Source organism: Moschus berezovskii, chromosome 5 (assembly GCF_049115385.1).
Source record: "Moschus berezovskii isolate FMDL1 chromosome 5, NW_MosBer_1.0, whole genome shotgun sequence".
Classification (NCBI taxonomy): domain Eukaryota; kingdom Metazoa; phylum Chordata; class Mammalia; order Artiodactyla; family Moschidae; genus Moschus; species Moschus berezovskii.
This window is the reverse complement of record NC_142464.1, coordinates 121,152,306-121,175,573: the sequence shown is the minus strand read 5'-3', so window position 1 is coordinate 121,175,573 and position 23,268 is coordinate 121,152,306. Positions and strand designations below refer to the sequence as shown.

The following is a 23,268-nucleotide window of genomic DNA, read 5'->3' as shown; positions in this document are numbered from 1 at the left end:
CCAGCTCAGTTCACTCAGTCCTGTCCGACTCTTTGTGACCCCATGTCCTGCAGCACGCCAGGCCTCTCTGTCCATCGACAACTCCCGGAGCTCGCTCAAACTCAAGTCCGTCAAGTCGGTGATGCCCTCCAACCATCTCATCCTCTGTCATCCCCTTCTCCTCCTGCCTGGGTGATCTTGAAGTAACTCATACTTAAGCACAGGAATACTTTTATTAGGTACTTTCTCCCAGAGTAGGATAACCGAGATTAGAACAGAGCTAAAACCCTTTATTCCAGAAGGATGATGAAAGTGGAGGAGAAAGGAGGTGAGAGCATGCAAATGTTATGGGTGTTTGACATAGCATCGCTATAAGATGGGTTTTGTCTGCATAGTTACAAATGAAGAAATAGGGGCTCGTGGAGTTTCTGCCAAAACTAAACTCGTTGAGTCACCAGTGGCTCATGGCTGGTGAGCTGCTGTGCTGACCTTTGACCCCATTGATTTCAGAGCCGGTACCTTTCTCCATGGATGCATCAGCTGTGCCACGTTTTTGCCAAGGTCGAGCGCCTCCCAAGAGGAGTCAGGGAGGCCGCGCGGAGTGGCTGACGTGTGAATTACAAACACGTCGCGATCATCGAGTGCGTGAGCATTGAGCCCCCGTTTGTCCCTTCCAGGTGTGCACGGAAGGCAGACTGATTTTGGAGTTCACCTTTGACGACCTCATGAGGATAAAGACGTGGCACTTCACCATTAGACAATACAGAGAGTTAGTCCCAAGGAGCATTCTAGCCATGCACGTGAGTACCTTAATTTCTGTTTCTCTCTCTGCCCTTTCACCCCCTCATCTCACCCAGAAAAGAGAAGCCCTGTTTTCCCACTGCGAAAGAGCTCCCAGAAACTTCACACTTGAGGCAATTAACTCTAAATTTTGAGTTTTCCCCTCAACCGTTTTCATCCACAGGCCCCTTTGCCCTCCTTTGTTTCTGAGTTTGGTAAATTGTGAGACTATTTTCTTTCCTACTTTATTATTTTAAACTCCAAATGGAGGTTACATCAATAAACAGTCTGTACCTTTCTTAAATTCCACGCATTTGTTATCAAGTACCACTCGGCCTGGGCTAATAAACCTGTTATGTATAAATGAGGAGAGAAATAAAACAAGGAGTAGGAAAAACAGTTTCCAGTTTTTACTGGAACCATCTGACAAGATGTGGGGTTCACATACCTCAGATATGTGTCCACACACTTCCTAACCACGGCGTTGGAAACCCGAGGAAGACCTGGGTTCCTCTTGATTACATTTGGCTATAAAGCATATCAAATTGGTTGGACATCAAGAAGGTGCAAGGGTGGATTCGATGCCAATCTAGAGAGATGTTTTAATGGTAAGACTTGACAGAAACTTATCAGGTCAGTCCCTTAAGAAGGAATCACCAGGCATTGACTTAATAAATGCTTCTTCCAGAATGCACAATGCAGCAGTTTCTGGGAAAATGCTTTGGAGCAAAATCAGATTTGAGCCTGACTTTTAAGACCCTATGTGGTGAAAAGAGAATACAATTACAGTTGTAACTGCAACCCACTCCAGTACTGAATGACAACCTGTTCTAGTTTTTCTGCCTAGAGAATCCCATGGACAGAGGAGCCTGGTGGGCTACAGTCCATAGAGTCGCAAAGAGTCAGACACAACTGAAGTGACTTAGCATGTCTACAGAGGACCCTCTTTTCAGAAATTGAGATGAAAGATGGCAAGCTATTTTCACCTACATTAGTTTTATTTTTTTTTTTATTTATATACACAAAACCAATTGGTTGCATTACTCTGAGGGAAATTAAGTACAGAAAAAGAATAAATTAAGATGTTGGTATAACCTAGATGGTCTCATGAATGCAGACCCGGAGGCAAGGAGATGTTTACTTAAGACTTGCTCTGTTTAGCAATAGTTTATATCTAACAAGAAAGAAGGAAAAACGAACAGAAAGAAAGAGCAATGACTAAGAGACTCACCTTACAATGGAATCCAGAAAGAATCTGTTTTCTTTTCTCGCCAAACAGAACATTGGGGGTGGCCCATGAAACATGACGTCTTGATATTTTTAATGTGGCTGATATTTCTGAAAATAGAACGCATACCTTTACAGTCCTTCAGGATGAAAGTTGTCGAGGACATCTGTTTCTAGCCTCAGCTTAACAGGGAGGAGAGTTAGACATTTTTAATATATATGTATTAATATATTTCATGGCAGTTCCAAAATTTTCAAATATAGGAGTCAACTCCAAGCTGCTACAAACACTGTCATGAGATTTCCTTGGTGGTCCAGTGGTTAAGAATCCACGTTTCCATTGCAGGGGTCACAGGTTCGATCCCTGGTCTAGGAGCAAAGATCCCCCATGCCTCATGATGTGGTCAAAAATAAAATAAAAATATGTCCTCCCTGCCATAAACAACCTCAGTTCAGTTCACTTCAGTTCAGTTCAGTCGCTCAGTCGTGTCCGACTCTCCGCGACCCTATGAACCACAGCACGCCAGGTCTCCCTGTCCATCACCAACTCCTGGAGTTCACTAAAACTCATGTCCACAGAGTCGGTGATGCCATCCAGCCATCTCATTCTCTGTCATCCCCTTCTCCTCCCGCCCCCAACCTTTCCCAGCATCAGAGTCTTTTCCAGTGAGTCAACTCATTGCATGAGATGGCCAAAGTATTGCAGTTTCAGCTTTAGCATCAGTCCTTCCAATGAACACCCAGGACTGATCTCCTTTAGAATGGACTGGTTGGATCTCCTTGTAGTACAAGGGACTCTCAAGAGTCTTCTCCAACACCACAGTTCAAAAGCATCAATTCTTTGGCGATCAGCTTTCTTCACAGTCCAACTCTCACATCCATACATGACCACGGGAAAAACCATAGCCTTGACTAGACGGACCTTTGTTGGCAAAGTAATGTCTCTGCTTTTTAATATACTATCAAGGTTATAACAACATCAGTAGATAATTAATAGAGATTAGAATAAAAAATTTGAAGATCTTTTAAAAAAAAACTATTATCATAAGACACAGCAAAGGCCAGTCCTTAAAGCCTGTGTACATGTGTGCTAAGTCACTTCAGTCATGTCCAGCTCTTTGCGACCCCATGGATTGTAGCCTGGCCAGGCTCCTCTGTCCATGGTAATTTTCAGGCAAGAATACTGGAGTAGGGCGCCATTTCCTTCTCCAGGGGATCTTCCCAACCCAGGGATTGAACCCAAGTCTCTTACATCTTCTGCATTAGCAACGGTAGGCAGGTTCTTTGCCGTTAGCACCACCTGGGAAGCCCTAAAACATGGTTCTGCCAAGCCCAGGCCCCACCTCCCCTCAGGGTTAAAGGGGTGCCAGGGACCTGGATGTGTCCTGATTGGGCTTAATAACCCTCCTCTGGAAGACACAGGGCTTCTCACGGAGGAAGTAAAGTGCTTTCTCCCGTCTGACTCCCTGGCAGTGAGTCTTGCACCATCATTGATCCAAAGGTGACCTTGAACATTATATGCAAGTATCTTCAAAATGTAAAACAAATTATCTCCAGAAACCTACACTCTGAGAAAAACTGATAAGATGCATGTCTTAGCAGCAGTAGCACAGTCAGGACTTCCTTCTTACCATCTAGCAGGGATAAAACATTTGATTTTTTTTTTCCTGTTTAGGCACAAGATCCTCAGGTCTTGGATCAGCTGTCCAAAAACATCACCAGGATGGGGCTGACAAATTTCACCCTCAACTACCTCAGGGTAAGACCAATGGGCCGAGAGTATCTCCCGTTGAGTTTGTAAAGCGTTTTAGAGATTTATGCATATCTTGAACCAAGGAATTAAAATGAGGTTTATATAGCACAATACATATGTCTTTTAAAAAGTGTATCTTATTCAGGTATAGTTAATTTACATGGTTGTGTTAATTTCTACTGTGCAGCAAAGTGACTCAGTTATACGTGTATATACATTCTCTTTCGTTTCGTATTCTTTCCCATTTGAGTTATCACAGGATATTGATACAGTTCCCTGTGCTGTACAGTAGGGATCTGTCATTTATCCGTTCTTTGGATGGTCGTTTACATCTGCAAATCCGAAACCCCCAATTCATCTCTCCCTGGGCAATCACAAGTCTGTTCTCTGTATCTGTCAGTCTGTTTTGTAAATAAGTTCATTTGTGTCTCATTTCAGATTTCACGTGTATGTGACGTTACTTCTATTCTAAGAAGTATTTGTCTTTCTTCTTCTAGCGTACTTCATTTAGTATGATCATCTCTAGATCCATCCATGTTGCTGCAAATGATGCTATTTCATTCTTTTCTATGGCTGAGCAATATTCCACTGTATATATGTACCGCCTCTTATTTATCCATTCATCTACTGATGATAGACATTTAGGTTGTACCCAGACCTTGGCAATTGTGAATAGCAGCACATTGTGTATGTCTTATACCACTGTGTGTGTGTGTGTGATCAAGGGATGATTGGATTTAACTAACAAAAAGCATCGAGCCTAGACTTTGTCAGGGTTGAGCATCTTCTCCATGTTTGTATGACTCCCGGAATGAATTATCCAAATGCTGGCAATGTCTCTCTCATCAAATGCTTTGGTGCTGTGTCCCTTCTGATTGTCTCAAGTTGCCAATGAACTGCTGCTGAGTTCATAGCCTCTGTGTCTGGGTCCAGGGACGCCTCACTCCTAAGGAGGCTCAGTGTGTCTTCCAGAGGGGATCCCCTGAAGAAACTCACCTCGGTGCTGGAACACCAGACATTTATTTCTAAGGCTTGTTGGGGAATCTCTGTGTAACATGTAACAGATTTTCTGGTTTAGATATAGAGTGAATTTTTATTTTAAAAAATTAATGTTAGGCAAAACTCTCTGCCCACATAATAGAGCCTCCAGAGTTGGTCTATGGTAACAACGACAGTAACATAGTTGGTCAGGTAACAAACATCACACTGTTTCTTTTTTAAATATTCTATATTCATTTTTATAAGTCAGTGTTATTTATATTTTTAAATTCACTTTTTGATCAGAGTATAATTGCTTTACAATGTTGTGTTGATTTCTGCTATACAACAAAGTGAATCAGCTGTGTGTGTATATATATATATATATATATCCCCTCCTTCTTGAGACCTCCCCCCCACCCCCACCCCTCTGGGTCATCACTGAGCACTGAAGTGCTGTACAGTAGATGGGCACTAACTCTCTGTTTTACACTGGCTGGTGTATATATGATCCCCTGGAGGAGGGCACGGCAACCCACTCCATTATTCTTGCCTAGAGAATCCCATGGACAGAGGAGCCTGGCGGGCTGCAGTCTATGGGGTTGCACGGAGTCAGACACAACTGAAGCGACTTGGCACACACATACACACACGGTGTATATATGTCAATGCTGGTTTTCAGTGTGGAGTGGCAGTCACCATGCTGCAAGCAGATGATATGGTTTCCTTCATCAAGCGAGCATTGGCTTCCAGAACCAACAGGAAGGCAGTGGCCACAGTCCACATCCCTTTGCCTCTGAGTTGCTGGCTTCCACGTCGCCCTGCTTCTTCAGAGGCCCACCCTTTTGGAGTGTTTATGCCATTGTTTCTCTTCCTTTTTATCTACCCGAAAACTTATGTTTACTATTAGATAAAAGCACTGGAACGTGTTCATTTATTTGGCAGTTTATTCTGAGAGGTGGAAAGAATCAGATTCATAGTAAATTCACATTTAAGCTTTTTAAAATGCCAATTAAACAAGGAAAACAGCAGTGCTGTAGGATCTATTCAGCTCAAAAATAGTAAAATGGTTGATATTATCAAATCCGAAGGTTAGAAAATAATATACTATTGTTTCTTTATCCTAAAGGGCAGGCTTGTGAATCTAATTTTGAATTTGCAGTCCTCTAAGTTCAATCACGTTTGCATACTTCTACATGTTGAAATGCTTTGGCAAGACTTTCTCTTCTGTAAATGAAGAATGATTTTCAAAAATGTTTCCAAATTGTGCCCTCATTGCAATGTGATGGGCGCTGAACTAGATGCTGAAGATTCAGAGACAAAAGGCATGGCACCCATCATGAAGAAACCCTCCCCTATGAGGGTTTATCAAGAGAGATCTATAAAGGGAGATCATTGTATATGAAAGGGTGAATATCATGATGGGAGTTTCCAGATCGAGTTATGGGAGTACAAGACAGACATCTCTGGTGAATTAACCAGAGAAGGCTTCATGGAGGAGGTGATGCCTGAGTAGAGTGTGAAAGAATGAATAAAGAAAAGCCGAAGGAAGGAGGAGGAAGGCCTTTCCCATCAGAGGGAGCGGAAGGAGCACAGGTTAGGGAGCGGGATGCCGAGCAGCTTGGTGATGCTGAGATGTGAAGGGAGAGGCCAAGGAGAAGAGGGAGAGAGAGTTAGTTGGGAGCCAGGTCTTGGAGCAACTGGCTGGCCAGGCCACCAGGGCCAGGAACGCCCGAAGAATTAAACTTGAGGATAGCATGGTCTCCGTCCTGAGTAAAGGAAGAAGAGTCTTCTTCTATTCAGTTTAGATGCCCCAGAACCAAACCCAGCTGTTGTGGCAAGACCCAGAGTCAGCCTCACCCCCGCCACCTCACGCCAACATGCCCGCCACCTGGGACACCCTCAGCCAGGTCGCGCTCCACTAAACGGCCCTGGTTCCTGCTCAGAGGGAAACCAGGGTCTGCCCCAGGAGGCTGGGGCCGAGGAGAGAGCTCTCAGCGGGACAGATGAGGCTGTGTTCTCCCCAGCCTCCAGGCTCTGCGTTCAGCACTGGCTCCCGTAAGGGCTGCTGGCACAGAGCGGGTAGGACATGGGGGTCTTCAGTGCTGTTCCAGCCACAGGAATTCAGAAGGCGGCCCCACACCGCCCGGCATTGCATCTTGTTAGGGGCCTGGAGAGATTTCGTTTGAACCATCTAATGATGCCTTTCCTTAGGCAGATAGAGAAGTCCCACGCTACATGTCCTCAGCTGACACCTCCAAAGAATCTGGGACTTTGGCGTACATCCTAGACTCGGTCGCTTAGTCTCTGCTGAGATCTTGAACAGACTATTACACATTTCAGCTGCATTTAACACAAAGCGATAAATGCTGAATTTCCCTCCTCCCTATGTGCCCCACCCGCCCAGCTCCTCTGTTGTCATCAGTAAAATGGTGACCTTCACCATGGGATCAGCAAGGTTCACTGGTCCCGACGTCTGCAGTCTTTTGATTGCAGCCTGCAAAGAGTAAGGATATCAAACCAGCAGAGAGGGAATGGCATCAAGCCCGCTGCTGATAATGACACAGGGACCCATGTATGGTTTGGCGCAACAGAGAGTCGCATTTCCAAGGCTACTACCTAAAGTGAAGTACTGCAGGCTGTCCTGATGTAGCGGGACTCCACAATGGCCCATGTGAAACAGTGCACACTTTCACTTTCCCATAAAAGAGCTGGCACAGGGGGTATAAATAAAATCAGTCATCCAGCTTTATACCCCCAAATGACAGGACCGGAACTTGATTCTAGAACTTATGTGCTCCATGGCAAAACACTGCCTTTCTAGTAAGAATGTACAATGATGATTTTAAAATTATTTTTGTAATAACATACAGTTGATTTACAATTTTTGTTAGTTTCAAGTGTACAGCTAAGTGATTCATGAACATATATGGTATATGCATATATATATATATATTCTTTTTCAGATTCTTTTCAATTCTGGGTTATTGCAAGATATTGACTATAGTTCCATGTGCTCTGCACTGGGTTCTTGTTGTTTATCTATTTTATGTACAGTAGTGTGGGTCTGTTCATCTCAAACCTACCCCCTTCCCCTTTGGCAGTTGTAAGTTTGTGTTCTATGTCTGTGAGTCTGTTTCTGTTTTGTAAATAAGTTCATTTGCATCATTTTTTTTTTTTAGATTCCACAAATAAGTGACAGCCTATGGTACTTAGTTTGTCTGTCTGACCTACTTCACTTAGTATGACACCCTCCAGGTCCATCCATGTTGCTGCAAACAGTATTGTCTCATAGAATGATGATATTGATAGGAACTGGATAGTGCCTTTCCTGCCTTGACAGAGAAGTCAGTGTTTCTCACTGGATCCTTAATCTCCTTCACCAAAAGTTATGTCAGCTCCTTGTATGGTTTAATGTAACGATTTGCTGTTATTGTTCAATCACTTAGTCATGTCCAGCTCTTTTTGACCTCATGGACTATAGCCCACCAAGTTGCTGTGTCCATGGGACTTCCTAGGCAAGGATACTGGAGTGGGTTGTCATTGTTTCCTCCAGGGGATCTTCCCGACTCAGGGATCGAACCCGTGTCTCTGGCCTCTTCTGCACTGCAGGTGAATTCTTCACCACTGAGCCACCCGGGAAGCCCAATGTGAGAATTAAGAGAGAGAACCCACACAAAGGGCTTAGTCCAAGGTCTCAACCAGAAAGTGCCCAGTTAGTGTTTGTTGTCACGGTTTATTGAGCACCTGTTATGTGTCCATCTTTGTTCTCCAGCCTGAGCTCCTTGGAGTAACATGGCTTCTGGCTCTCTTCTCTCACTCAGAGTCCTCCAAACCTACTTGGCTTCCCAGGCTCATGCATCCTGGTTCAGTGGCCATTTGCCTTTCTTGCCTCTACTCACCCAACCCCTTATTCACCTACTGATTTGTTCGGGACACTTTCTGAGCCCACTCTGTCTCCCTGGCAGTGTCCCAGGTGATGGACCTCCATCATGGAGCTGTGGCCTCCTTCCTAGGGTAGTGGTCACGGGCTGGTGGGCGAAGTTGGCAGGGAGAGGTGTGCTGGCTTGGAGGGGTGTGTAAGACCTGTGAGAAGAGCCTGGGGAGGAACCCGTGGGTCTTGCAGGGAAGGTGGTCAGCATAGAAGCCAACCTCCCATCCACAACCCCTCGGGGCAGCTGAGGACCACTTGGCAGGTCATGGCTGAGCAGAATCTCAAACTCAGAGCCCAAAACCAGTGCATGAGGGCTTCCATGACAAGACCTGGCCTGGTCAGTGGTCACCAAGAATGAGAAAGCTTAATTTCTTCATTTTAGAACCAGGATCTAGCATTTTCCTAGTACTCTTATCACCTAATATTTGCAACACAGTTGAGCAGTAACAAAATACATTTATTGGGATTTCCTTGATGGTCCAGAGTGGCTGCGATGTCACACTTTCAGTGCGAACAGCACAGGCTCAATCCCTGGTCAGGGAACTAGATTCCACATGCCGAGCAGCCAAAAAAAAAAGAGGAAAGAAAATAATTTTATTTATAAAAACTACTTTAAAAGCTCTCCCATCCTTCTGAGGAAATGGGCTTTTGGCTCCAGCCTCAGAAAGTCACCGGAAGAGTTGTTTCAACAGAGTTAGCCAGGAATTTCACTAGCCACACCCATCATCTGAAGAAGAAGTCAGACATTTTATCTGGGCAAATACTAATCCAGGGCCTTCTAAATCAGAGGAAGAATTTTAAACATCAATGCACCCTGCTTTGGAAAGGAGGGATAGGAGATTTTTAAATACCTCAGACATCTGAAATTTCAATAAGCTTTGTCTTTCAGGAACCAAAATTAAGCAATACAGGAGGTAAGCAGTTATGATCACCCACCTTTGCCTGAAATTCCCAATCACTCTCAGGGCAGCCTCTGGGAGGGATTACAAGGAGGCGGCTCCGCCAGTTAGAGGAAGGAGCTGGCGAAGCACACGGCCCAGTCCGGAGACGTGAACACGGATGACGCTGCTGGAGCAGCTGGCAGCGCGCTGCTGCGGCGTCTGTTGACCTAATGCTTTTGAAGTGGCCACAGACCGGCTGTTGTCCTTTAATTTGAGTTGTCAGGTTGCCTGCGTTCCCTCGGCCACCTCCAGCACATCATGGCCGGAGGGGCGAGGTGCCCGGGGGCGCGCTCACGGGAGCAGAGCGGAGGCTGGAGGAGGCGGAGCAGGGCTGGCGTCCTGACCACGTGCGGCCTCGCTTTCCCTGGATGCCGTCTGCTGACCTCCGGGAGGCCAGGGCTTGCTGACCTTGTGTCCCTGGGGGAGTTCTCCTGGCTGTGGCCGGGCTGAGAACGGGCCTGCAGAGTGAGCGGTTGTTAGGAGTCCCGGAAACTGGGGCAGGGGGAGGGGTGTTTCATGAAGGTGTCCACCGTCTCCTGGAGGCAGAGGAATTTACTATCATGGGGGTGATGGCACCCCTCAATCAGTGTGTTCTGGGGAGGGAACGCTAGATCTAGAATGGGGAGAAGCAGGTGGGATTTCAGGTATGTGTTCTGTGCCATGTTTGCTGGACACAGCAGCAGACAGACTGTCCCTCCAATCTCCTGAAGAGCTCGGTCCACGGGAAGGCCAGGTGCCCTTGGAGAGGCATGTGGGGGTCCAGGTCAATGAGACCTGCCTGTGGAGTTCACCAGTAACCCACCCCCCCCCCCAGATCCTCCTTCAGCCATTATTCATGGTTCATCCCACAAGCATCAGTGAGACACCACATATCCATCATCCTTAAGGAGATCACCGTCTAGTGGGGGAGAAAGAAAAAAGACTCTGCTGGGAGAGACATCTGGCCTGGTTACAGCAATGCACAAAATGCTGGCTAACATCACTGAGTGTTTCCCGCATGCCAGGCATGCTGCTGTGCTCTGGGCAAGGAGTTGTTTTTTTTTTTTTTAATGCTCACAACTACTTTATGGGACTCTTGTTGGCCCTGTTTTGCAGGTGAGGAAACTGAGGCTTAGGGAGGTATTTCCCCAAGGTCGCAGGGCCGGTGAGTGGCCAAGAAGGGATTAGAACCCACAATCTGAGTCCAGGCACAAGGAGCAGAGAGGTTGTTGGACGGTGGGGGTGGGAGGCCAAGTCTGCAAGAAGGAACTGGCGCTTGAATTGATTCTGAAAGATGAGTAGGTGGTCCCATCCAGGAGCAGCATCAGAGAAGGATGGGTGGATGAATTCTAGGCAGTTTAACTTGTTCAGTCGCTAAGTCGTGTCCCACTCTTTGAGACCCCATGGACTGCAGCACGCCACCAGGTCTCCCTGTCCTCCACTATCTCCCGGAGTTTGCTCAAGTTCATGTCCATTGCATGGGTGATCCATCCAACCATCTCATCCTCTGCTGCCCCCTTCTCCTCCTGCCTGCAATCTTTTCCAGCATCAGGGTATTTTCCAATAAGTTGGCTTCACATGACTGGAATGTAAATTTTAAGCTTGTTTAACTTGGGCATAAGAGTCAGACAGACAAGAGTATATATTTGAGGACTGCCACTTGCTAGCTGTGTGACCTTGGAAAAGTTACTTGACCTTTCTGAGCCTGTTTCCCTATTTGGGAAATGGGGTGTAACACCCCCTTAACTGATTTCCGATGAAATACACTCATGTGGAGCTCCCTTCTCTTTGCAAGCACGCTCTTGTAGGGTCTCTGGTCCTTTCTTCTCGGTGGGATCAAGTCATTCATCAGATTCCCCTGTGTTCAGAGCTTATGAGAAGAGCTCCAGTTGGTCAGAACACCCAAAAGTCCTATCCTTCTTTATTTCCATTTCATCAAAGTGAAAACCCTTTCTAACTCAGGGTTTGAAATTGCCACCATCTCAGATTTCCTATATGCAGTTCTTATATGTGAATGTTTACTGTGTGGAGGATTTATTCTCTTTAAATAGCTTCAAAGATAAGACTTTAAAATTGAAACTGAAATAACTGACGTCTGTTTCATTTCCTATCCCATAAAAAGAATGAGGGTTGGTAATGCAGAAACCCTGTCCGTAAGCATTTAAAGGAAACCCCCGCGAGTTTCTGCCGTGGCCGTAAGTGGGATGTGCCATTTTCACTCATCTGCTGTCAACAGTAGAAACAGACAATCTCTGCCCACTGGATACCACAGGATAACACCGCTTTATCCCTTGACTATGGGTGGTTTGGCTTTGTGTTTAAATTTTAAGTCAATCATCTAGCCAAGAGACATTTTGGGTGGCATCTACTAGGCCCCGGGCACAAAAGGAGCGAGGTGCGGTGTTTATAAGGATGGATAAGACACATTCCCTTTTGTGAGGAGTTGAGGACACTGTGATAGGTAGGTCTGTTCACAGTTCACACTGTACAGCCTCAGCTGGGGACCTCAGATCATCCCAGAATGTTGCTCTAATACTCCCCCATGTCGGTCTCAGCAGGTGACTTAAGCTGCACTTGTGTGGTTTCTAGTGCGCCCGTCAAGCGCTCTGCTCATGACTTGGGCTCTCAAAGCCCTCCGCAGCGGGGCCTTTCGCTTCCCAGGCTCGGTCCACCTCCCTTCCCTGCTTCATGTGTCATCCTGTAGCCACATGGACCACCTGCCCATCCGCAAGCTGGCCATGCTCTTTTGCCTACATTCCTTGGCACAGTGTGGCTCCCTGCCTGGCCCGCGGTTCCTACCCTTCCCTCCCATCCAGTTTCCCCGCTCTAGCTTCTCCTCATGCTTCAGGACCACTGTCCATCACCTCTTCCGAGCGTCTCTCCCTGAGTCTCGGTGGGGGCACCTGCCCTCCCCGTGCCCCTGGTGTCCTGCACACATGACGTGCGGCTCAGCTCTCGGCAGGTCCTGCGTAGGAATCGTCTCTCGTGAGCCTGTTTGTCTCCGTGTTTAGTCCCTCCATGTTCCCTCTGTGAGACTCAGAGGAACCCGAGGACAAGTAGTTCAGTTCAGTTCAGTTCAGTTCAGTCGCTCAGTCGTGTCCGACTCTCCGCGACCCCATGAATCACAGCACGCCAGGCCTCCCTGTCCATCCCGGAGTACACTCAAACTCATGTCCACAGAGTCGGTGATGCCATCCAGCCATCTCATTCTCCGTCGTCCCCTTCTCCTCCCACCCCCAACCTTTCCCAGCATCAGAGTCTTTTCCAGTGAGTCAACTCGTTGCATGAGGTGGCCAAAGTATTGCAGCTTCAGCTTTAGCATCAGTCCCTCCAATGAACATCCAGGATTGATCTCCTCTAGAATGGACTGGTTGGATCTCCTTGCAGTATAAGGGACTCTCAAGAGTCTTCTCCAACACCACAGTTCAAAAGCATCGATTCTTCGGCGATCAGCTTTCTTCACAGTCCAACTCTCACATCCATACATGACCACGGGAAAAACCATTGCCTTGACTAGACGGACCTTGGTTGGCAAAGTAATGTCTCTGCTTTTTAATATACTATCAAGGTTGGTCATAACTTTCCTTCCAAGGAGCAAGCGTCTTTTAATTTCATGGCTGCAATCAAGTAGACTGTCTTGTATTTCTAGGGCCTCCCAAGGTCTAGATCACGGTAAGTGATTCGCTCAGTCGTGTCCGACTCTTTGCGACCCCGTGGACCGTAGCCCACCAGGCTCCTTTATCCATGGGATTCTCCAGGCAAGAATACTAGAGTGGGTTTCCATTCGCTTTTCCAGGGGATCTTCCTGAGCCAGGGATCGAACTCAGGTCTCCTGCATTGCAGGGGGATTCTTTACGGTCTGAGCCACCAGGAAAACTGGTAGGCACCCAGTAAATGCTTCTTGAATGGATGATTGGTGGATGGGAGTTTGGTGAATGGAAGGCTGGATTTTGAATGACATACACACACAAAAAGTAATAGAACTCAGAGGAATTCACTTTCCCTACAGCATCTTAAAAAACAATGTGTGATTCATTTTCAAAGTCGCTACCTAGAACTTTACCTTGAAATATAAGAAGCAGCAGACTTGAATGCACTGAGGAAATGAAAGAAGCCTGGCACGGGGCCTTCGGATCACGCTGCCGTACAAAATCTCCGCTTAAGATACTCAGACTTCCCAGTGCCACACTTTTACTCTAAAAGCACTCTGAATCAGTGTTTAATTTTTGCCCTAAGTGCCATTCTGGCCATCTCATCCTTTTGGAAATATCTTCTTTAAATTCTTGAGGACACATTTCTTAGTGGGTGATTATTTTTGCCTGTTTTCTTTGGCCAGCTTTTCCTGATGCCTGAATGCACACACTTCTTTAAGCATTTTGTTTTGTTTAATGCATCTTTAAAATATCTTGGGCTTCTCTGGTTGCTCAAATGGTAAAGAATCTGCCTGCAACCAGGAGACTCGGGTTCAATCCATGGGTCAGGAAAATCCCCTGGAGAAGGGAATGGCTACACACTCCAGTATTCTTGCCTAGAGAATTCCATGGACAGAGGAACCTGGCAGGCTACAGTCCATGGGGTCGCAAAGAGTTGGACACGACTGAGCAACTAATAATGCTAAAGCATCTTATTGTCCTGTATCCCAGCCAAAAGCTATTTTCTTTGTGGGTCTTACTCTTTATCCATCTATATGCATAATTTCTGCATAAATGTAATCAGTACACATACGATTTCTTAATGTTATTTGGTAAACACTTTTCCTGTTTCTACATAGTCATCATATTAACCATTTATAATAGCTGCGAATACCAGTGTGAGGGTAACTTAATCATTTCTCTGAGTGTTGAAAACTAAGTCATGTGTGAGTTGTTGCTGTCGTTGAAACCGTTCCTCTCAATGCCCTAGCCTTGTCTTGCTCTCAGCGGCGTTCTCTGCAGAGGCTGAACTGTTGAGGCCGTGTAGTGAGTAAAGCAGATGTGCTTCAGATTTAGAGCAATGTGGGTCCAGATCCTAGCCCCTTATGACCCATATCAGTCTCGAACAAGTTTAAATTCTCTGAAGCCCACTCTCTTCATCGGAAAATCAGGAAGAATAATGTCTCACAGGTTGGCACAAATTATGATTTATAAGATTAGATCAGCTACAAACTCTAAGGACCTGGCCCAGGTGATTCAGCAGGTAAAGAATCCGCCTACAGTATGGCAGACACAGGAGATGTGGGTTCGATCCCTGGGTCAGGAAGATACCCTGGAGGAAGTGGGTGCGGCAACCCACTCCAGGATCCTCACCTGGAGCATCCCACAGGCAGAGGAGCCTGGAGGTCTACAGTCCATGCGGTCACAAAGAGTCAGACATAACTGAAGTGACTTTGCACGCATGCACACAGCATACAGAAGGAGCATAATAAACCCTAGGCCCCTCCTGTGTTGTCCAGAGCAGTGGGTCAGGACTCCAAGGTCACTATTGATTGACTGCCTTAATTTCTCAGGTCTCCAGTTTTCTCACGTGTGAGTGATTACGTGCACTGTGAATAGCAAGAATCACGCTGCCGGAGAGGGTTAAAACGATAATGCACGTGAAGAGTGCGTGTTACTCAAAATGACTACACCAGGAAGCCAAATAACTCCCATTCCATTTATCGTCTCCTGTACATCGGTCATGGCCTTGAATTCTACACTGACATTCTGAAGCCAGATGATAGGAAAGAAAAAAAAGAGAGAAGGGATTTGCAAATGATAGCTGCCAAGAAGCAGGGCAGGAGAGAGTCTGAGGCGTGTGCCAAATATTTGGAACTCCCTTTTCAATAGAAATGTTATTGCAAACATCACCATCATCACTGGGTGTTTCAATGCTATTTGTAACCTTCTGTTGTTGTTAAAGAAATCTATCCCTTCGAAAACGCAGTATCCTCAACTGCCTTGAAAGTGTTGAGTTTTCACAGTTAATGTTTTCTGACCCTGTACCTTTAATTTCCCAAGTGAATGAAGATTTTTTTGTGTGATTGTTAGGCCCTAAAGAACACTGATCCCTGCATGTAGCTTGTACTGATACCATAGTGGTATCGTCCAGCGCCTAGAAGAACTAGGCAGTCTGCTTTGGAAAATGACCCTCAACTGAATGACATCAAGTGGCCTTTTGGAGGGAGAGTGACTGTGGCAGGAGTCAGCCCTTTGAAATCTTGCCAAGGGTTTCTGTTGCTGCTGCTGTTTTGTGAGGCTTGACTGCCAGCCAGGATGTTTTCCTTGGTTTTATGGCACGAGAAAGGATGGCAATCCGACCCCCTTTCCTGTCTACATGCCAAGCCAAACCTGAGGGTGGAACAGGATCCTCGCTCAGAGACCGAGATGCCCTATGGCGGTCACCGTGGTGATGGGCTGGCACCTGGGCAGACCGTTCCCTGTTCTTGCGGGCAGACCAGCAGCACAGGCTTCCTAAGCACTCAAGTGTGGGGGTGTGGTGGGGGGGCGACCATCCCAGCAAATCTCCTGGGCTTCCCACAGCACCTGCACCATGTGGATCCTCCAACAGCTCACAGCCTAAAGCATGGATCACTGCAGGCTTGCAGTTCATTATCAGTTTGTGATAAGTTCCGAAAACGAGAATTAAAAGCTGTAAAATTACTACAGCAGTTGGACATCGCCAGGACATCCAAGTTCATGCGGTGGACTCAAGCCACTGACCAGGCTATGAAGGAGTAAGGGTGTTGTCCGACTCCCGGAGTGTGTGGTCACTAGTCAAGGGCACGTGACCCACAGTTGGACAAGCACTGGCTTAGAGCATCAGACATGGAACGGATTCCGAGACCATTCAGCACCATCAGGACCATCATAACACCGTGAGTGAGGCAGGAACTTCTCTGTGTTCTCAGCAGAAAGATGAGATAGCAATTATTATCCACGTTTTACAGATTGCCGGGGTCCAGCCTCGGCAAGAGTCCAGGGATACCCTCAGGATGAGCGGCATCGGCGAGAAAAGAAAGAAAAAAAAGGCAAGTCGAGTCTTGGTAGAGTGCAGGATCAAGGCTGCTTTATTTTTTACTAAAACCAGCAGTACTAAAAAGGGAGAAGGGATTGTCTTGATACAATTGTGCCAGGAATGCCATCATAGACCATCTTCTAGAACAGTCAGCACCTTCACGCATAACTCTCAAACAATGGGCTTTTAAGACATCAAGACCACAAGGCATGAGAAAATGGCTTTATCTGTGTAGCAGTTAGTCAATTGTAAAAACTATTAACAAGCCTTATCTTGGGAGCCTCAGTTCTGGGCAGACTTTGTGACTCCCTAGGTAGCGTGGTATCTGTTTTTGGGCTCTACCCCCATACATCTGCAGAGACAATTTTCTACACTAATACTATATGCTTATTCATTTTGTTATAAACCTTTGTCTCTATGTATCCCTTTAGTGTATTCCCAGGCACACCATGGACAGGGGGCAGAGAGACATATCAGCAAGCACTGGTATGTGACCTTGAAGGCCAAGAGTCTCATGAGCTCCCTCCAGATCTCACTTTAAGGGACCTTTCTAAACTCATGAAAGGCTTTGTATCTATTTTGCTTGTGAAATGTTTAGGCCTATTGTTAGCAGACTTAGTTTTATGCTGGGGCGCTTTGTGCAGTCCTGAGCATTCCAAATTCTAAATTGACAATTATAACCCCAACAGGGCCAGAAGGGTTAGGATGTTCTGTGTAAAAATATTTTTTTTTCATTCCTGGCATGTTTATAGGGCCCATACACCCTCAGGGACTGTATTGCTGCCATGCAAAGGCTTCAAGGGGGATATTTGAGCAGGAGTCAGAAGAATTCTTAGAAAGCACAGAGGCCTACCAAGCATCAGAAGAAGAAAAGATGGAGGCCCGGGAGTAGATGATGGGGCAGCCCCGAGAAATCGCAGGAGGTCTGTACGGCCTTGCGTGCCAGCTCCTCAAGCTAAGACCTTGTCATGGGCAGGGTCTCTCATGCCGGCTCCCGACAACAGATGAAAGTCAGTCCGTGTTTAGGTTGCTAAGCTGGTCCTGGCGGCAACGCTTCCTGGCTCGGCCCCAAGCCTGCGTCGCACTCCACCCACTGCTGCTGGGGACCGGCTCTGGCCCCCGCAGGAGAGATGGTACCTTAAGACTGAGGGGTCTGGCCTCCCACCTCATTCTGACTTTCTGCTCCTCCGCCTTATCCTCCTTGGAGAAAAGCTCCATCCAAGCGGAGGCCAAGAAAGACCTTCTGAGCCCGGGAACACTGCATACATAGAATGATTAAAACTTGGAACACCCGAAGGGCACTTTTAATTGCGTTTAGAGATGGAAAAGTAGCTCACGTGACTTCGTGATCAGGGGATTAAAGCAGTTCACTCTTAAAGAGCTAAAATAATCATAACATAGAGATTGCCCAGTGTCCAGAAAACAAGGATTTCTAAAGTCAGGCATAAGGAAATGGCTACAAGAACATTAAAGGAAAAAACACACACACAAAGAGTATTTCAACAGAGCACTCTTAACTGAAAACAATTTTAGAGCCATGCATGCCTCTAAAATGCTTGGTCTTAAAGTTACGAATAGGGCTGGGATTAAAGAAAGTAATTTCCCAGCCTCAGGTACTAGAGAAAGAGAAAGAAATTGTCATTTAACAAGACACCGAAAACCAGGGGAGATGGGAAGGTGTGCAGTGAGATTCTAGGTGGAAATGGATGAGGGCTTGCAAAGTGAAATGCAGGACGGAGCCCAGAGTTCCGGATCCTGAAAACAGCCTTCCCAGTTGTCTCGGCCAGTCAGCTCAGTCACGTCTGAGCACTTTGAGACCCCCTGGGCGCCAGCACGCCAGGCCTCCCTGTCCATCACCAACTTCCGGAGTTTACTCAAACGCACGTCCATTGAGTCGGTAATACCATCCAACCATCTCATCTTCTGTCATCCCCTTCTCCTCCTGCTTTCAATCTTTCCCAGCCTCAGGGTCTTTTCCAGTGAGTCAGTTCTTCGCATCAGGTGGCCAAACTATTGGAGTTTCAGCTTCTAATTGTCTAGAGTGGGTCACAAATATGTCAGGAAAATGCAGGGCAGGCAGCCAGAGGAGAGCTGTTTGAATTTATTTTAATAACACAGCCAGGGCCGACTTCCCAGGTGGCTCAGTGGTAAAGAACCTGCTTGCCAGTGCAAGAGATGAAGGAGACGTGGGCTTGATCCCTGGGTCGGGAAGATCCCCTGGAGGAGTGCATGGAACCCCGCTCCAGTTTTCTTGCCTGGAGAATCCCCATGGACAGAGGAGCCCAGCTGGCTACAGTCCATGGGGTCACAAGGAGTCGGACATGACTGAGCATGCACACATATCCAGGGAAGTAGCCTGAATATGCAGAGGGGCAGGTTTCACTGCATGGCTCTGAGGCGCAAGACCTTTCTCCGTGCCTGGCCCCTGTTGCTGTCAAACTTTGCATGGACACCATTGTCACTGCCCACAGTGACCCCCATTCCTTAGAGAGAGCAGTTGTTACCAGGCCGCAGGAGCTCATTGTCTGTCCCCAGCAGAGTTCAGGGAGCAGAGGAGGTAGGTAATAAACAAGCATGTGGAAAGGAGGCAAGGCAGGTGAGGTTAAACCCTCCAGTCCTGGTCTTCAGCAGCAGCTTGGGAATGCATAGAGGGTGTGGGCCATAATTAAGGAGAAAGGGAAAGCAGAAACTAGGACTGTTGAGTACCTACCATGGACACTAGACAGAAACTTGCCCTGGTGGCTCAGATGGTAGAGAATCTGCTGGCAACGTGGGAGACCGCGGTTCGATCCCTGGGTTGGGAAGATCCCCTGGAGAAGGGAATGGCTACTCACTCCAGTATTCTTGCCTGGAGAATCCCATGGACAGAGGAGCCTAGTGGGCTACAGTCCACGGGATCTCAAAGAATTGGACACAACTGAGTGACTAACACTTTCACCTTTTCGTTCTTCCTCTCTGGTTTTATTTAATCCTGGAGGTGGGTGTGCATGGCCTCCTTTTACAGGGGAAACTGAGACTCATCCCATTCTGGGGCTCATCTAAAGTCATTCGGTGGGTAAACTGCCAGGCTGGGTGGGATCCCATGTGGACCTGGTACCCCACCCACTCTCATGCTGCAGAAGTATCACCTCCTAACATGAGCTGGGTTGAAGATTAGGTCAGCCATTTCCGCTGAGATGTCCCGGCTGTTTTGCCAGACTGTCAACAGATGCAATGGATGGCAAACACTTTCATAGAACGGACACTGGCCTGAAAGGCCCTACAGGATCTGACCTCCCCAAGTTCATCTCAGAGCTGGCTCCAGTGCCCTAGCCTGACTTTTGCTTTTCCAGCCTACTAAGTTCCTCCCCACACCAGGGGCTCTAACTTGCTCTATCAGATCGTTTATCTAGCTACAGAACCGGAGGCAACTCTCTGTCCTTTCTGTGCCTCAATTTTCCCGTCAAGAAAATGGGGATAATAATAGTCCCTTACCTCAGTGAGTCATTGAGAAGGTTGAAAAAAATGGTACTGGTGCTTAGAACAAAGCCTGGAACATAAGAAGTCCTCAGTAAATACCATTGTCATCAATGTCATCATCATCAACCCCACTGCCTGGGATACTTCAGCCAGATTTTTGCATGGGCTTCCCTGATGGCTCAGATGGTAAAGAATCTGCCTGCAATGCAGGAGACCTGTGTTTGATCCCTGAATCGGGAAGATCCCCTGGAGAAGGGAATGGCTACCCGCTCCAATATTCTTGCCTGGAGAATCCCATGGACAGAGGATCCTGCAGGCTACAATCCATGGGGTCTCAAAGAGCTGGATTGACTGAGCAGCTAACACTTTCACTTCTCCCTGTCAGGTCTCAGGACTCATCTCGTCCTCCAAAAGTTCTCACCTGGTCAGCCAATCTAAAGAGGACTCCCCACCCTAGCTGTTTTCTGTCCCCTCTTTACCTGGCTTCTTTCCCTCGTAGCAGTTTTCATCACTTGAGTTGTCCTGCATAATCACCAGTTTCACTTTTCTATTGTTTCCCCCCCGCATGCCTGTCACTGAAATGCAGGTGTTTTGAGAGCAGCTATCTTGTCTCTTCGCCCCTGAATAGAGAGCCAGTAATTGTTAAGTCTCCACAACTCAAGGTGTGCTCCTTGATCAGCTGGAAGTTTTGAAGAGCAAACCATTTATAAAATCCCAAATCCAAGTGTTGCCTTGGAATATCAAGGACACTTGTGTGAAGGCTGTTAACCATCCTTGACACTACAGACTGAGCACCTGCAGCATTTTCCTCTAAGGATCTGATGTTCCTATTTGCAATTATAAACAATCTTGTAAGGGACGGGAGGGGAGGGATGTCATTAACTTTATCTGATGAAAGTGCCTCATCTATAAAACACAGGAGATGAGCATAACTTCTAAAGTCTTCTACTCGAGCCTTCTAAAACGGAGGAGCACAAAGTAGAAATATTAACACATACAACAAATAAAATGTTAAAGAATCTATGCTAGAAATGAAGAAATTACACTCAAGAGGTTCCAGGTTTCCCCAGGTCTGCCAACTTATTAGTATAGCATGGTTTATGGTTTGCTTTCTGTCTTGATTCTCCATTTTCAGGACTCATTCACATCTATTCAATTCACAAACATTTACTGAGCCCCTGTTGTATACCTGGGTCTACTCTGGTCCCATTCAGTCTACTGAGCCCCTGCTGTATACCTGCATTTACTCTGGTCCTATTCAATCTACAAGTGTTTAAATGGCAACCCACTCCAGTGTTCTTGCCTGGAGAATCCCAGGGACGGGGGAGCCTGGTGGGCTTCCGTCTATGGGGTCACACAGAGTCGGACACGACTGAAGTGACTTAGCAGCAGTAGCAGCAGCAACTGTATTGGAGAAGGAAATGGCAACCCACTCCAGTATTCTTGCCTGGAGAATCCCATGGACAGAGGAGCCTGTTGGGCTACAGTCCACAGGGTCACAAAGAGTTGGACACGACTGAGCGACTTCACTTTCAATTTCTATAGTATCCCTGGGTCTACTCTGGTCAGCCATGAAAGTAAATGAAGCTTACTCCTTGGAAGGAAGGTTATGACCAACCTAGATAGCATATTAAAAATCAGAGACATTACTTTGTCAACAAAGGTCCGTCTAGTCAAGGCTATGGTTTTTCCAGTGGTCATGTATGGATGTGAGAGTTGGACTATAAAGAAAGCTGAGTGACAAAGAATTGATGTTTTTGAACTGTGGTGCTGGAGAAGACTCTTGAAAGTCTCTTGGACTGCAAGGAGATCCAACCAGTCCATTCTAAAGGAGATCAATCCTGGGTATTCATTGGAAGGACTGATGATAAAGCTGAAACTCCAATACTTTGGCCACCTCATGCGACGAGTTGACTCACTGGAAAAGACTCTGATGCTGGAAAGGATTGGGGGCGGGAGGAGAAGGGGACGACAGAGAATGAGATGGCTGGATGGCATTACCAACTCGATGGACATGAGTTTGGGTGAACTCCAGGAGTTGGTGATGGACAGGGAGGCCTGGCATGCTGTGATTCATGGGGTCACAAAGAGTCAGACAGGACTGAGCAACTGAACTGAACTGAACTCTGGTCCCATTCAGACTATAAGTGTTCCCTGAGCACCTATCATATACCTGGGTCTTCTCTGGTCCCATTGGTTTACTCTGGTCCCATTCAGTCTTTAAGTGTTTCAGTTCAGTTTCCTAGGTCAGTCATAGCATAAGACTGGAAGCCTACCTGAGAAGGCAGCTCATTTCCCCCTCCTCTCCTCCTGCCTGTTCCCAAGATTTGGTAGGGATGAACTGACCCCTTTGGGGTTCAGTACAGCCTTAGATCATTATGGCAGCTTTTGGCATAAAAGCAGCCTCAAGTCCAGAAGCTTCACAATGTGGCTTTTGTGGAATAAATGTCTGGATTCTTAGGAATTGATCAAAGCAGTTGTTTTTCTTCTTCCCTGTTTGATGTCCCTTTGGGATTCTGCCAGTGTTTTACCCACAGAAGGAGTCTGCGGTCACCTGTCATATTCTTCAATGGTTTTGCCATGAGGGGGAAACTTAGGTAGCAAAATTCGAGTTTTCTTGATGTTGATTCACAGAATTCACAAACATATGCAAAATGGTAGCCACCCTCACCAGTGCTGTTACTCTTCCCTGTGGGCTTCCCTGGTGGCTCAGGTGGTACAAAATCTGCCTGCAAGGCAGGAAACCCAGGTTCGATCCCTGGGTCGGGAAGATCCCCTGGAGAAGGGAATGGCAACCCACGCCAGTATTTTTGCCTGGAGAATTCCATAGACAGAGGAGCCTGGCGGGCTACAGTCTATAGGGCCACGAAGAGTCAGACACGACGGAGCCATTAGCGCTGTTACTACCATTGACATGTAACTTCTGAGCTTCAGGACTTTTGATATCTCACTAACAGATGGAAGGCAGGAAGGACAAGTGTTTGCTTTAGGAGAGGTGTGACCTGTAGTCTTAGCATTGAACAGGTGTCCTGTCCGAGCAGTAGGTCTAGTTTTTGTCAAGTCCCTCAACACTAGTTGTGTTGCATAGGTTAGCACTGGCTTGCATTTGAAAGCAGAAACAGTTCCCCTTTTGTTAAATGGGATGGGCATTGGGATGACACCTCCATAGATTAAGAAATATGTGAGGTCACTTATAATAAAATGCTTTGAAAGCTCTGAGGTTCTCCTGCAAAATAGGTACCCCTCACTGACTATCCAAACCCTGA

The 23,268-nt window shown here is 46.8% G+C and overlaps 1 protein-coding gene across 7 annotated transcripts in view; it reads left to right on the top strand.

The window, feature by feature from the left end:
* Positions 1–23,268, top strand: part of LDB2 (LIM domain binding 2) — a 477,514-nt gene that overhangs the window by 388,707 nt on the left and 65,539 nt on the right. For all 7 annotated transcript variants that reach the window (XM_088836541.1, XM_088836539.1, XM_088836540.1 and 4 more), the window contains exons 4-5: positions 657–779; positions 3,662–3,745. In XM_088836541.1, the coding sequence (XP_088692667.1) occupies positions 657–779; positions 3,662–3,745 (207 nt within the window). The remainder of the gene's footprint in view (positions 1–656; positions 780–3,661; positions 3,746–23,268) is intronic.